This window comes from Lagopus leucura, unplaced genomic scaffold, assembly GCF_019238085.1.
Source record: "Lagopus leucura isolate 7727_CA_CO unplaced genomic scaffold, USGS_WTPT01 Super-Scaffold_806, whole genome shotgun sequence".
Classification (NCBI taxonomy): Eukaryota; Metazoa; Chordata; class Aves; order Galliformes; family Phasianidae; genus Lagopus; species Lagopus leucura.
This window is the reverse complement of record NW_024962260.1, coordinates 9,048,624-9,064,071: the sequence shown is the minus strand read 5'-3', so window position 1 is coordinate 9,064,071 and position 15,448 is coordinate 9,048,624. Positions and strand designations below refer to the sequence as shown.

The 15,448-nt window shown below is 45.8% G+C and overlaps 2 protein-coding genes across 5 annotated transcripts in view; both read left to right on the top strand.

Moving 5' to 3' along the window:
- LOC122176699 (septin-2) overlaps window positions 1-11,229 on the top strand; it is a 31,562-nt gene extending 20,333 nt beyond the window's left edge. For 2 of the 3 annotated variants that reach the window (XM_042865472.1, XM_042865473.1), the window contains 2 exons: window positions 2,621-2,714; window positions 10,455-11,229. In XM_042865472.1, coding sequence (XP_042721406.1) covers window positions 2,621-2,689 — 69 coding nt within the window. In that variant the 3' untranslated portion in view covers window positions 2,690-2,714; window positions 10,455-11,229. The remainder of the gene's footprint in view (window positions 1-2,620; window positions 2,715-10,454) is intronic. The other variant, XM_042865474.1, reaches the window with a different exon arrangement.
- A 2,486-nt stretch (window positions 11,230-13,715) lies between these two features.
- SEPTIN5 (septin 5) overlaps window positions 13,716-15,448 on the top strand; it is a 39,692-nt gene continuing 37,959 nt past the window's right edge. Inside the window, exons 1-2 of one of the 2 annotated variants that reach the window (XM_042865582.1) lie at window positions 13,716-13,789; window positions 13,942-13,952. In XM_042865582.1, coding sequence (XP_042721516.1) covers window positions 13,747-13,789; window positions 13,942-13,952 — 54 coding nt within the window. In that variant the 5' untranslated portion in view covers window positions 13,716-13,746. Of the gene's footprint in view, window positions 13,790-13,941; window positions 13,953-14,504; window positions 14,566-15,448 lie in introns of those variants that run through there. The other variant, XM_042865584.1, reaches the window with a different exon arrangement.

Genomic DNA, 15,448 nt, shown 5'->3' with positions numbered 1-15,448 from the left:
TTTTTCTGAGCTGGGAAGTGAAAGTAAGAATAACGATAACCACATTCCTTACAGTAAATGTGCTGTAGTTCAGATTGTTTTGACATTGTGGTGTGGATGGGCTCAAATTTAGGAAAGTTTGTAGTGTTGTGCAATACTTTTTTTTTTTTTTTTACTCTGAAAATATTTTGTAATAAAATCCTTTCAAAGTTTTGACATTTTCCTAGAAATATTCCCTCTGAAGTCTGTGTTTACGTGAAAACAAGAAACAAAGCTCCTCAGATTTAAATACATATTTATATTTAATATTACTTTTTTTGGCTGCTGAGCACTTCGTTCGTTCAGGAGAAGTACTTGTCTGTATTGTGGGCAAAATTTGGGATGAAGTCTTGTAGGTAATGCAGAACTGTTTACCAGTGGTTTCTGTGTGGGCCTGGGAGCTGTTGGAAGCTGGGATCCCCTCTGAGCTCTGTAACCACTCGGATTTAGAAGCTGTTGTTTCCTTTGTGTTGCTACAAGTGTTGTGTGTGTTAAGTACCCAGTGGTTACTTGATAGTTTAAGCTCCCTTTTAGTCCTGGTGAAGTGAAATAGACGGAGTTTATACCATGGCTGCATTTACTCTTTTCATTGTCTGGGAACTTGCAGGAAACTTTCTTTTGTTCACATTTCTAAATGTTGTTTCCTGGCTTTCTGCTGTCCTGTGGATCATCTCTGTGCTGTCCTGTTTCTTTAGGGAACGTGTGCAAGTTCCCTGCAGAATGTATTAATCGTGCTCTTACAGTAAGGGCCTCTATTGCTGTGCAAGACCAAGGTGCTGTAGGCCCTTGCCTTGTTCTGCCCCAGTGCAGGGGCAGAGGCATTACTTTGAGTCACCTGTGAAGCGTTAGATTCATCTTAAGATGAAAGACTTTTCTACGCCGTGCTTCCAGAGGGGTGAGACACAACTTATTTTGAACTTGTAAGACGTGGAAATGGTTCTTGTGTCCTCTCTTCACTTGAAGAGGAGCATTGGAAGAGACTGGCATGGTTACCGTGCTGAGTACAGCTTGGGCTGACTCCCTGGCTGGGCAGAAGGCAGGAATATTTATTTGTGAATTCCACACTTGAGCTGCCAGGATTTATACAGTGCAGATGATTTCCTTCTCGAGATATTTGTATGTTCTCCCTAAATTCAGTTATGGCTGCTGCTGCTGGGCAGAGCCTGGCATCCTCATAGGCTGTGTGCTGAGCGTGCTGCTATGAGATGCATGGCTGAGACCTGGAGCAGAGACATTTAGAAGCTGTAGTTTTACAGCAAGAAGAAACCACTCAGGATTGTTTGCATATCAAATGCTCAGCGAAAGCCAGAACAAAATGCAGTGAAAAACTACAGTTGTCTCCTGAAGATGATGTGTGTTCATGTCGCTCTGCTTTCCTTTACTTTTTTTTGCCAGCTTTCTTTTGTTAAAAAGAAACATCAGTGTTTATTATGTGCAAACAGCCATAGGATACAGCATTGTGCCCGGTTGTTCCTGAAAGCCTTCCTGAATTCTGCCAAGAGCTTCAGCAGCCTGCCACTGTTTAGCTAATGGCACAGACTAACACCAGAATCACATGTAAAAGGAAAACCTTGCCATCTTGATGTTAGTGTCAATTCTTTTGTCTCATCTTAAATTTGGGCCTCCGAGCGTATTATTCTTTCATGCTATGGACATGTTCTTATCCCTTAGGTTAAGAGGACATGAGACTTAGAGATGCATTCAAGTCTTAATGTGTGATGTTGACTATTAGCAGAATACTAATTTGAAAAAATCACCATAATACATGTGGAACAGCATCTTTCCCTGTGATTACTGAATAGTTTCTATTTTGGGAACACTTCAGGGCTCAATTTTAAGTGTTCTTGGGAAAGCTCAAATAGACAAGCTCCCAGTAAAGCCAGTTTTTGCTCTGGTGATAAATCTGCAGTAGGGTCGTTCAAAGACCAGGTGTCCTGCATCTGTACAAATGGATCTTTGAGCCAGTTTTCTTTTATTGTACCAAAGAATCAACACAGCTCTCATGTCTGAATCTTCCTACTTCTTTTCCACCCTGCAGAACTATGCCTGCCATCTCTCTGTCAGAGGCTTTCTGACTGTTTAGAGAAAAGATACAGATGGATGTCTAACAGTCAGTGTAGTTAGCTGTAGCATGCTGTTCCTGTGATCTCCTTTTGTCAGAGTGAATCTACAGTGCAGTCATAGGAGCCTGAGTTAGTCTTTGCTGAACCTGTTCTGCTGCAGCAAGAGATGTGTCCCAGTATATAAGGCAGCTAATTTTAGTGCAGTGTATGCACTTCTGTTTCTTACTCTCCCAAATCTGCATCTGAAGCTAGGCAAGGGAAAGTGACACAGGCACCTGTAGCTGCTCTTTGCCAGTTCTTGGTGGGGAGCAGCACATTCTCTGTGTGTCAGTGCAGTTACTTTGCGATGCTTTGAAGAATCTGGGTTGGGAAAAATACAGTATTCAGTTCTGTGAATGAGTTACATGTGCCTGGTTTAGAAGGAGGCAAATAGGATCTGCTTTCTGCCATGGAAGAAAGCATGGTGAGTTTCCTGGATTTTGGACTTCTCATGTTGAAGCTGAGAGATGGTGCTAAACATGTGCGTCTTTCTCTTACAGCTGCGCCGCATGCAGGAGATGATTGCTCAGATGCAAGCCCAGATGAGGATGAAGCCTGGAGATGACTAAGATACTGAAAAGCTGGGTGAATCAGGTATGACTTTTCTGACTTGTGTACTCCTCTTACATAAGGCTTTCAAAGTGACTGTTGCCAGTTCTGCACTTGGGACATGCCTTCATGGCACTTCTAGTAAAACAGAGTGCTGTTCTGGTACATTAAAAAAATTATGCAAGCACTACTTTTCCATCTGTCATTAAGATTTGCAAATGCTTATCCTCAATGCCTTATTTTTTGGATCATCTGACTTTGGTTTTGCAAGCAAAAAGCTGTTCAAAATATTAGTTTGTCTCTACATAAACAAAAGTAGAGTATTTGGGGTATGTGGACTTCTGAATTTAAAACAAATGAAATTTTAGACAAGCTGGTTAAGTGTACTGAATGCTTGATGGTAGGTAGGATATATTAAATGAGATCAGAATGAGTGAAGGAAAAAAAGGTTCTTGTAGCAGATATTCACTCTGTCTTCAGAAATACTCATTTCTTTTTCCAGTTCGTTGGCATGTTTTATTTTTTTAATGCAAGATTAAAAACCAGAAGGATGTGAGGTGTCTTGTTGCTTAACACTGCAGTTTAATACTCCAGTTTTGATTGCTGGTCTTCTGGAATGTAAAGCTTGAATAAAATGGATTATGTTATCCCTCATGACCTTGTGGCAGCTGCCAACATTCCAAGCCTAAAATAAGGAGATTTTTGTTGCCTTTATTTGAACTTTCAGTCTTCCTGTTTATATATTTAAAAAAACAATCTCCTAAGAAATAAACTTATTCACTGGGCTCCTGTTTAAGCAGAAGTTGGTGGTTTTACTGTTATGTACAGTGTAATCTTTAGTAGAAGTAGTTAAGGGGAAGCAGCAGTTCAAGCTCAGGTTTCATGCTGTTACAATTCCAAGTCTTGCAGGTAAAGTAATCTTCACATTATGTCTTCCAATCTCCATAATGAGATATGTATTCCCTGAGCTGGAAATCTAAACACTGAGGTTAATTTGTGGCTAACCATGCAGCATATGTGATAGCAGGGCCTGGCAGAAAGCTCTCATTTCCTCAGGCAGGAGCTGGTAGTTACTCAGCCTGTTAAATTCTTTAGCCTAAAGTAAAGGTCCCAAGATTTCATGCTGACTGTATCACATGGCCAGACTCTGGCCTCTTGTGAAAATAGCTGTTTGATAGGGGAAACCTCGCATAGTATGAATCATTATTTCTTGTTGCAAACTAGCACAGTTCTTTCTGCAGCTTACAAATCATGCTTAATCACATGGTATCCCTTAAACTGATACTTGGTAAATAAAAAAAGTCTCCCTAAATCTAATTGCTTTGTCCATAGTTGTCGCTTGCAGAGTGCAGGATGTCTGCGTGGTCAGCATCTGGGCACTGATAGGATGCAGCGTTCATAGCACAGGTAGCCAGCAGTGCACCGGGTTCTGTGCGTTTCACAGCTTCTGGCAATCCTGAATATGATATTCATGGAAACAACTTGCAGCATGCTGTGCCCCAAGCTCACTTCGCAGCCTTGGATGTGTTGTAAACAAAGCCGTGAGCATGCCCACATGTATTCAAATGAAATGTTATTTTTTAGATAACTTACTAATCTGGAATACATCTTGGACCACTACGTCTATGAAGCAGGAAGGCTCTCCGGGTTTAACTCATGATCTGGTAGTGATTAAGTTTGAACTACATCTTGTTTCCTTTTAGTATTTCAGTGATTCAGGTACCCAACGTGAGTAAACTTGGGAAGCATTTGGATGAGATCTTTATATGCAGAGGTCCTGCTGTTTGGTTGGAATCTGCAAAGCCAGATTCCTGCAGCTGCTTGGGCACTCATGTTGTCCAGCAGTTGTTTTCAGGACAGAACTCGGAACTTGTTTTTACCCCTCAGATATCGATTTGTAGACTTCCAGGTAACTCATGTAGCTTCCGTGATGCACAGTCAGGGCCACCTTGGTAGTCCTAAGCAGGAGTGTGGCTGCACGATCCTGTGGTGTGAATCCTCAGCTAGAACTTGGCCCAACGGAGGTTTTCCTCATGTGTGCTGTCTGCAGTTTGGGAGGAATGATGAGTTCAGCTTCCATCAGCTTTGCATTCCATCAGATTTATTTGTTAGTATTTCTAACTATTTCCAGAGGAAGCAGGAAACTTGTAATTAACAGCAGTTAGTGCGGTGTGCCACAATGAAGATTGGTATCAATCTTCTTGTTCTTGTGCAGCTTATCCTGAGCATCTCTTAGGCTCTACTGTTACAGGAACATTTAAGGATCAGCCTATGACAGTGCTGTGACTGAAAGCATTGCCTCTCCTCCAGTTGCTCTTCAGCACTTTTGCTTTCTTTTATGCTGAGAAATGTACATAACTTCATAGACGAGATGTAAAGTTACTGTTTGCACTGCTCTTATTTTGGATAAGTACATATTTATGTTTTCTTTAAAAAATCCGTTAAATATTTTTAATGCACGTGCAGAAATTTAAAGCACACGTAAAGGTGTTTTCAGACATTTTGGGAAAAGAGCAGTGTGGTGTTAATGACCTCATGGGTGAGATGCAGAGAGTGCAGGGCAGGATGGCTACACGTGGTGATGTCTGACCACGTGAAATGCCCACTTCTGGGTTTCAGATGCACCTGGGAACGAGGTGTGGATGCTGAATGCTTTGGGATTATCTGGAAAGAATGCGGCATTGCATAATGATTAAGATGTGCTGAAGTTAATTCCTTACCCAAAAGACAGTGAGTCTGTATGGTGTTTTATGCTGCAAAGAAGGAATGGCTGGAAGTTCTGTTTTTTCTGGTCCTCTCTGAGTTAGGGGCATCTTTAAAGACTTACTATAAGAGTGAAGGGAGAGTTTACTGCAAGCAGTTTCCTTTCCGTTAGCTTTTGAGGCTGATGAGAAGCAGGGGAGGGTGACATATGCAGATTTTTACAACGATGATGTGCTTAAGTTCACAAATAATGTGCAGACTGTGTGCACAGAGGTGTTTGCAGCAGGCAGTGAGGGCACAGCTAGGCACCGCCGTAAGGTTAGAATAATTCTTGTTACACCAATCTTACAAGTCCGTGTGAAGTTTAATAAAGACTTCAAAATGAGTTTAAGTTTCATTTATTATTTCCTTTTTAATTTTCAGGATGTGAGATTGCTGTGAAGTGGTAGGGGCTTATTGCTTCTTATCACTGACAGTTCAAATGAAGGCTCAGAGAAAGCAGGGGAGGAGTGGGGCCAAGTTACCAGCAACTAAAACTAATGTAGTAGTATTTGTTGACTCCAGTATGAAATACTCACGGCCTGTTGGAATAAGCCTGTGGTAACTCTACCAGCGTGTTTACTGCCTTCTGAAGCAATTATTTTTTCAAGTGAAATGTTTATTGGTAGGGCTTTCTTCTCTTTCCTTTTCTGCTTCTGAAAGTATAGCTCTTTGCAATCTGTTCTCCTCTTGTTCTTACAAATCTGAGTTGTCTTACACATAGCTTCAGGGTCATACTGGGACGCCGTAACAGCAGTCAGTCTGTGGAAAATAAACAGCCAATTAAAACGTACTTTTGGTTAGGGAAATGCATGTGGGGAAAAAAGGCGTTTTGAGGTAATTATAGCATGTTAGTCCTTATAGTGAGCTGGTGATTTCTGTGAGTGTTAAAGCTTTCTGACTGACTGACGCTGTTCTGATTTTTGATGAAGGCACCAAACAGGCTATTTCTTCCTCAAGCACATTGACATCATTTAACTGAAAAACACAAAGCATTGTCATGGCAACCAGTCTTCTAAAATGCTGCTGCTGAATGCCGAATTGATCTGAAAAGTCATTTGAGCAAGTACAGATCGTGTTGTAGTTTTTGGCAGCTGAAATTGAAAGCCTAGAGAATGTGATGCTTTGGCAAACTTGTAGTATTTGGAACAACTGCCTGGCAGTGCCAGTGGCTGTTTCTCTAGCTAGAAACTGGATTAGAAGAGTGCTGTCATTCTCCAGCGCTTTTCAGCTGTCTTCGTTTTGGAGCTGTTCAACAAACTGTGTATTGATGGGCTAGCACGAATTTTGGTTTCCCTCAGAGGGCAGACTTTGATACAACTATTTTTTCTTTGCTGCTGTACAACTGAAGTGCTGAATCTGTGTGGCTCCATAGGACGCTGAAGTTGTACAGAAAAATGTTGGCTGGGTCCTTAGGAGCTGCCTGGTGACTGGTATCCTCCTGCTCACAGCTGGTGCCCACCTGCCCTCGCTGTAATGGGCAGAGAATCACAGAATCACAGAATTGTAGGCGTTGGAAGGGACCTCCAGAGATCATTGAGTCCAACCCCCCTGTCAAAGGAGGTTCCCTACACCAGGACACTTCGTACAATCATTGTATGACTTAAACCTCCACACAGAGCAGTAAAGCTTTCATATGAATTGTCCATCTGAGAACAACTTGTAAAAATAATATCTCCCTGTTAGTCTGCTTTGCTCTCGGTTGGTAAGAGCAGCCATCTTCCACGCACAGTCCGAGAACGTGAGATGAGATGTTGTGCTTGGACTGCGGCCTGGGCTGTCTGCGTGTCCCTGTTTGTGTCTTCTAACAGGAAATCAGTTGTTCGATTCTCCCAGTAGGAAAAACGATGGGACTTAGAGTGGTAATCTTCAAGGCATTGCTCAGAAACAAGAGTCTATCGCTGGTAAGGTGCGTGAGTCTGAAGCGTTAGTCAGGTCTGTTGACCTGCTGCACCTACATGCAGTCTGCTTGAAGAATCCTGTACGGATTTTTTTTTCACTCCACAATTTCTGCATGCAAAATCCCCAGGAATTTGTCAGGAGCTTTTACAGTAAGGAGTAGAAATAGCAGGGTGTCATTTCTAACAACGTAGGAGAGATGCATCTTCAAAACTACTTTCCCATTGAGACTCAGTTACCTGGAAGAGAGGAGGGACAGATGATGGCACTCTGCAGACTGCACTTCTGTAGACTGAAGGGCTTTCTGAGGAATTTGCTTTCGCAAAACATAAAATGAAGATGACTGAAACACCTAATAGTGAGTTTTCTGATAATTACACTAATTACACCAAGCTATATCTCAGTATCACTATTTTGTTAGTCAATGTATTAATACAAATTTATTTTATTTTCATGAAATGATCCCTGGTTAGAGAGACTATCCGATTCCTGATGGATCCCTGCGGAAATCCTGTTTTGTGGGGAAATGTCAGTGTGAGTGGAAATGCATTTATTTGCTTTTCTGTAGCATGCAGATGCTGTGGGAAAGATGAAGTCCACCGTGCAGTGGCTATGGGGACATGTGCAATTCCTGTGAATTTGTACCAGGGCACTTTTCTGTTCCTGCCTCATAGGGGCTTGATATCCAAGGAATGATACAGTTTGAATATTTCCACCTTTACACTGAGAAATGGAAACACTGCAGCATCTGAGATGGCCATTAGATGGACTGGAGGCAGAAGGTGAAGGGAGGTGTTTATTTCCAGAGCTCCATAGGCATTAGTGGGGCACTTGGACCTCTCAGAGCTGTGCCAGAGCCTGGTGTGTTACCATGCTGGGCCCCTAAATGCTTCAGGCAGCTTTTTACTGAATAAAAGTTTTTAGAGAAACATTTGTAATAGTTCTGGAGCTCTGAGCCTGGTATGTATGATTCAATGGATATTAAGCCTGTTAGCACATTTAACGAACTGGTAAGTGTTGGAAAGCAGTTTAAAAGCCAGTTTTGGAGCTGAGTGCAGTTGGCTGGTGACATTTATTATGGGAAGATGTAAGGTGCTGCCACGGACCAGCAAGAGGGAATGGAACAGAGAGTGACTGAAGTTCAGCTGTAACCCCAGATACTGGGGTTGTGAGTAACGACATGAGTCAAAGCTAGCTAACAACTGGACATTGATGCTATCCAGTACTTACAGATTTGTTTTTCCAGGAGTTGTAAGGAAGTTTGCAAATGTTTATCCTGGTACAGAAGCTCTGGAATTTAGCTGTGAAGCAAAGCCTTGTGGGAAAACTCAGCTTCTCCAAGTTCTTGCTAACTATTGTGAAGTGAAAGGGTTGTGGCTACATAAAACACAAAATGGGGGCTGTTTGAAGAAAGATAATTTAGGTCAGTAAGAAAATGTAACTGCTATAAAACGCATTTCTCTCCTTGGGAATTCAGAACTGTAGAGGCAGATCGGTGCAGTGCAGAGCACCTTGATGTGTGTTCTTTGAAGCCGCTGAGGGGGAGGCGAGCTCGTGTCTTCCTAAGCCTTTCCAATGCAGGATTCTTGGTGCTGTGTGTGTGAGGTGTGTGTGTACGCTGGGGCACCCACTGAGCACAGCGCCGTGCTGCAGAACTGTGCTGTCCATTAAATAATGGTGGGAATGGCTGCAGGTAGAGGCATTTAATGAATACACACTCAGAAAGTATGGGGGAATCTCTCACATATTAGTGTATAAAAATGGACATAAAAATCTGTAGAGAGCCGTAGTAACCTAATGCATCATAAAATACTGTCTCATCAGGAGACGGGGAGGAAAGCAGTGAAACAAATGCATGCTGGAAATGCCTGAAACATACTGTGCTCAGTCATGTTTTATGAACATAACAAGTGGACGTCGTGTTGCTATGTTGCTAACATCAGTGCACGCTGGTGCTTACAACCAGAGCCTTGGTGTTTATTGGAAGCACTGTCACAGACGCTGGTTACCATTTCTTTCTGATGTGTTTTGTAACAGATCAGAGCTATGCAGGCGATGGCAGAAAGTTAGTTTCTCTTCCGTATTTGACAGTGTAGCACAAGAAGTTAATTTTGCCTTTGAATATTAAAAGTGGTTAGCAGTGCGTGGTCTCCAGCTTCAACACCGTAATGCTGCTTGTTGGACTGGATTGTGTGAGGTGAAGGCCCTGCCCTGCTGACAGTCGTAGGGAACTGCTGTTCCCTAACAGTGATGGTTCTGTTCAGGACATGAAGAGTGCAGGACCCCCGGCCAGCTTTCCCTCAGCCTCATCCCAGCTGTATTCTGCAGCTGCAGTCTGCATAGGTGCTGTACTGACACTGCATATTTCTTTTTTGCCATCCAGCTGGGTGCTTAAGCTGAGCTACTTTTCCTACTTGGGAAGGAGTACCTTTGGAGGCTGGAGAGCTGCAGGTGCCTCCCAAGTTCCAAATCTGTCACAGCTTTTGTAAGCAGGACCTGATTTTCAGGGAAAGCTGGAATTGTGCTTTCTTCAGTTGGCAAGTAACTAATGACACATGCAAAACTGGGAGTCGTTTCTGAAGTGATAGGTCAGTGCTCCTTCTTTCAGCCGTATGAGTACTGCTTTGTGAATGCTTGGAAAAATCCATTTGCTTTCCTTTTTTACCTAGCAGTGTCATAAGACCATGATGTTGTGTTTGTGCGTAACATCAAGCTGGCTGCTTATTTTAGCCCTGGTTAGATGGTAAGTGCTCTTAAATGCAGTTTTCAGTGTCAGAAGTAATGCTGCACGCTGCAGGCAGACAGAGGTTGCTTCCTCTGCGCTGTTCTGTTCAGCTGAGCCGCAGCGCAGTTCTTGCAGACGAAGGGGAGTGTGGGTGCTGAAGGGAGGATGCACCTAAAAATGGATTCTCTTGCATGTGCTCTTGTTAGACGTTTCAGACAGATACAGATATCTGTGGCCAAACTGCGTGCAGGTCGTCTAACTCAGCTGATGCAGCTGTAGTGCAGGTCCCTGTGAGTGCTCTGTTCCCTGGATTATGCTGCTTTTCTAGGAGGGGGTCAGGATCGAGATGCCAGAAGCATGCCAGTAGTGCTGAGAATTTGTCTTTTCTAATGCTGTTTGTTTTCCACTTTTGTTCGCAGCAGCGTTCAGTCCTCTGGGTGGACGGGTGCTCTGTTTTCTTTGACCAAGTGGTAACGCTCACTTGCAAAAGCCGGATTCTGCAGATCAAGACCTGCATTAAAACACAGAGTCTGAAGATTGTGTTGTAAAACTGCTTGTTTTATATATTCAAAGTTAATCAAGTTATCCTGTATCTTTTTTGATTTTTTTGTTAACACTGCCTTCATACTTATAAATGTGTTTATATTCTCCTTCCTATGCCTTTTGGTACAGAAATGGATAAGCATGCTGTTTGGACTAGGCCTTGTGCTGGGGCAAGGAGTTAATTGTGTATCTAGGTTGTTCTGAACCATTTTGTGATTAGTGCTAAAAGCCTCTGTGGCCTGTTGGCAGTAAATATGCTCTCATGTATCGTGACTTTCTATTGCTATTTTAAGCCATTCTATATCATGTCAGTTTTTCATAACTTTCTGTGCTTCGGTTCTTTTTCAAGCTTCATCTCTGGTGATTTGTATTTGTGTGATGTATGAGAAAACATACAAACCACTGATTATTTGCCAGCGGTGTAAAGAAGCTGACTTTTCTGAATCATTGTGCCTTAAAATACCATGAACACTATGCATGCCAGAAACTTATGTGGATGCCTCTGGAGAGTTGTCTTCAGGTCCCAGTATTGCTTGCAGATATTCCTATGGCAGCGTTCCCAGCTGAGTGGTGGCACGTACTGAACCTTTTATATACCATAACACTAATTTTCATGGAGGTTTTGTAATAAATTGTATCAATGTGGAAAAAGATGAATTCTGGGGTGATTTTTGTTTCCTGCCTTTCTCTCTCTATTTTATTTGCATTATTCTGTTTTTTTGATGATTTGTGAATTGTTGCATTGGTGACATGCAGAGTGTCTTCAAAGGAGTCCTGGTACTTGGCCTGAAGAATGGAAGGCTCTTCTAGAATTTACTGCTGTGATTTCATTTCAAAGCACCTTTCCAAACGTTTTCACTGGAAGTTAGGCAGCACATCTTCACATCTGCTTTTGCTGTTGTTTCTGCAAAACTCAGGATGCATCTGCTGACGCTGGCTGTGTCTGTCAATTGGGAAATGGGATCACACGCCTCGGTTTGTGAATTGTGGCTGTTGCTGTTCCCTTCGTGCCGTTACGCGTGCGTGGCTCTCATGCATGCTTATGTAGTCCTGTGTGTGTCATATGCATGTAAGTGTAAATTGTCTTGCAAATATGGAATTGAGGTGCTTTGTATTCTGTACTGCTTTGGAGTGTCTGTCGTGTTGCTGTTAGCCCTAATTGCGCTGTCTAGGAAAGAGTGTTTAATCAGGACAGACTTCACAAAAGGCTTGCATCACCAGGGTGCGTATTTGGCCTGTGGACTTAAACTGCATCAAGTGGACATTTGTTATCTTGGCTGCTCTGATGAACTTGAAAGAAGAAATGAAATGACAGATTTGATTTCAGTTGCAGAGCCACTTCAGGTTTTATGGAGATTTGGATGTTAAACATGTCTGTCAAGAGCCAAGGTGAGAGCTGTAACTGCAAACATCCTGTTTCACATGGGTTGCGTGCCCTTATGTGTGCCTTTGTGCTCCTTCCAGAATTCTGCAGCATGTTTTGCAACCTTCTCCAAATGATGCTCTGTGTCTTTGTGCATGTGAAAGAACAGCCACACCCTTCACCAAAACCAGGGCGTTCTGTTGTGTACTGAGTTAGCTTTCTGAGCCAAGGTAACATGAAAGGTTCATCTTGCAAAAGAAATGAGGACAGTAGGGAAGTAGGCTTCTAAAAGTATCTCTCATTTTTTTTTTTTTATTTTATAAAATTAGGGCTTTTTTCCCCATCTTTCCAAAGCAAGGCATCAAAAGTCACTGTCACAGTTCCCGGGTGGGAGCTCTTACTGACCGGGAGCAGATAGTGATTACTGATCTGGTCTTTGCTTCCTCCTGGCTTGTGAATTGCATCTGCAGCTCTTGGCCCAGTCCCTGGCACTCACTATTCTGTGTGCTTTCCTTTCAAAACGGGCTTAATCTGTACCTCACTTCTTACTGATTGCTGTTAATCTTCAGCTGCTTTTGAACTCATTTTCTCACGCTGCTGCTGTGAGATCTCTGCAGAGCTTTCCTGCGTTGCCCAGCAGTGCCCAGGAGCCCCGCTCTGCCTGGCCATCTCCTGTTTAGCAGGATCAGGGAGCAGGTGCCCGAGGTCCTTCTGGTCTTCATTAGATTTGAAGCACTGTGGCAGACTAATGGCAGCTTCTGAATTGCCGGTGGGGTCATTGGTGCCTTTAATTGCGGTGTGGAGTTTGATGGTCTGTAGTTGTCTGGTCTATAAAAATGAGTATGCTAACGATTGATGAAATACTGTCTCTGATGTTTTGAATCGATGGCTAAAAGCAATCTGGGAGCAAGTTAATGGGTTTTGAAATCTCACATGCCTGGGACTGCCAGCTGCTGGTTTTGGAAGCGTCTCCTTGTTTGAGTACGAGGGATGTTTTCAATGAGTAGGTGGAAGAAATGACGAGGGATGATGACCGCAAGGATCGGAGATGTTGGTATCAGCGACGGTTTTGTTCCGTGGAGAGGAGGCTGTCCTCGCACTTGTGCGGCCAGCAGCGGGCCCGGCCGCTCCGTTCTGCGCTCCTGGCTTACGGCCCGGTCCCGGCAGGGGGACAAGCGTTCCCTCCCTGCGGCCGTGGGCTCGGGGCTGCCGCACGGCTCCTATGGTGGGAGTTCAGCTCAGGTTCCTCGGCTGTTCTGAAGTCGTGGGCTCGCGCCTCCTTGGGAGCGTTCTAAATCTGTTGGAGCTCTCCTGCCCCCTCCTCCCGTTATTCCGGCAGCTTTACCTAGAATAACTCAGTGTTGCTCTTAAAATGGCACGCTGGCAGAGGAGCCCGTTCCTGCTTCGCGGAGTAAGTTTGCAGCGTGATTCAGTGCCTCCCCCGACATTTCGGGCTGCTAAATCTGGAAGCGCGTTCCCTGTTTATTCCCTTGGCTTTTGACGTTTTTAGCGGTCCGTCGTTCGAGCGCACAGCGCTCTCCTGAGCCGCGGCGCCCCCCCTGCAGGCCCGGCGGTGCGGTGCTGTGGTGCTGCGGTGCTGTGGTGCGGTGCGGTGCTGTGCTGTGCTGTGGTGCTGCGGTGCGGTGCTGCGGTGCGGCGCGGTGTCCCCGGGCCGGGCTACGGGCGGGGCGCGCGGCGGGATTGGCGGGCGGGGCGGGGCGGGGCGGGACGCCGAGGCGGTCCCCGGGCGCACCCCGCGCTGCCGTCGGCGGGCGCCGCGCTCCCGGCCGGGCAGGGCCGGCACCATGAGCACCGGCACGCGCTACAAGAGCAAGCCGCTCAACCCAGGTGAGGTGGCGGTCCGGTGCGTGCGGTATCTCCGCCCCGCGGCCCGCCGCGGCCCTCACGCCTCGTTCTCTTTTCTTTTTCTCTCCTCTCCGCCGGCTCCCGCCGCGGGCATCCCGTCCTCGCCGCCCCGCTGCCGCCCGTCCGCCCCGCAGAAGAGAAGCAGGTAGGTGGGCTCCGCGCCGGCCGCGTGCATCCGGGAAACGGCCGTCGCGCTCCCTCCGTCTCCCCGCGATTCGCTTTCTTTCTTTATTTCCCGGGTGCGTCGGGCGGAGGAAGGCGGCCCGGGGGCTGCAGGAGCCGTTTCAGCATCGGCCGCTGCCCGCGGCAGAGCCGCGCCGCGACGTGGGGTGTGGTGATGCAATCGGGTGACATCGGCAGGTTTTTTGGCTCTCCGTTCGGCATTCGGAGGCGTTCGGGGTGTTTTACAGGAAGGTGATTTTCTCTGCGGAGATCGAACGTCTGCGTAAGGAGGAAGCAGCGGAGCGCCGTGCGGTCCGTCGCCCCGATGCGGGCTGCCCGCCGTCTCCGGGCTCGGAGCTGCGGCCCCGCGGGGTGGGGTTGGAGGTGCGGCACGGAGGAACCCCCGCCCCGCCCCGCCCGGCTCGCGCCCGCTTCGGGGTCCGCTTCCTCGCCGAGCGAACGCCTTCCCGAGCCGGGCGGTGCTGCGGCGCAGCCTTCCCGAGCTGCAGCTGCGAACTCATTGTGCGGCGGCGGGCGGCCGCCCGGCCCTGCTGGGAATGGTGCTTCCCTACGGTGCGGGCGTGGACGCTGAGAAGGTAGCTGTGTGTTTTTGGGAGCTGCTGACTGCAGTGAGAGAACAAAGTAAATCTGGTGGCAGTAGGACGGTGGGGACATAGTGGGTGATTTTTTCCCCTAATCTGCTGCATTTTTTGCTACTGTTATACAGTTAGCTGTTAGTACATTGTTATTATTTCGATTCTTGTTGTGTTTCTATGGGGAAATAAGCCAGGCTGTGTTCTGAAATTGCGGGGAAAAAAAGTCGGTGTAAGCTATGAACTGAAAGCGAGATCTGTGACCCACCGTGCTGTTCTTTAGCTTGTTTTGAGACAAAGAGCGAAGCAGGAGATGCATACAGCTCCTTTCTGCTGCTCCCCAGGCTGAGAAGCAAGGAAGACAGAGCACTTTGTTCTAGATGCTATCATAATTCCTGCAGGCCTTTGTCACATCTGGGTGACAGCCCTGCCCCACTGTGTCAGTGTGTGCACAACAGCTGAGCTCTGCTGGGGCTGGAGCGGCCTCTGCTCAGGTGTGCTGCTGTGTGCGTGTGTGTGTGCACAAAGGTGCTCAGGTGTGCTGCTGTGTGTGTGCGTGTGTGTGTGCACAAAGGTGCTGAGCACAGAGCAGGGCTTGTAGGACAAAGGCAGCTGGGCTGTGTGCCTGTACCGACTGCGTTCCTTGTGAATGGTGGAGGGAAATGAAGCTGTGAATCCAAAGGAATCTGCTGAAACGTGAACAAACGTATGGAAGCACAAATGATATCTTTATTGTTTGAGAGCAGGGCTTTTCTTTCTGTGCTACCTGGTGCCAATCCACGTGCATCTGGTAGCAGGTACCAATTTACAAGGTTTACTGAAGCTGAAATTCTTGCCAGAAGCAGTAAAAAAAAAAAAAAAAAAAAAAAAAAAAAAAAAAAAAAAA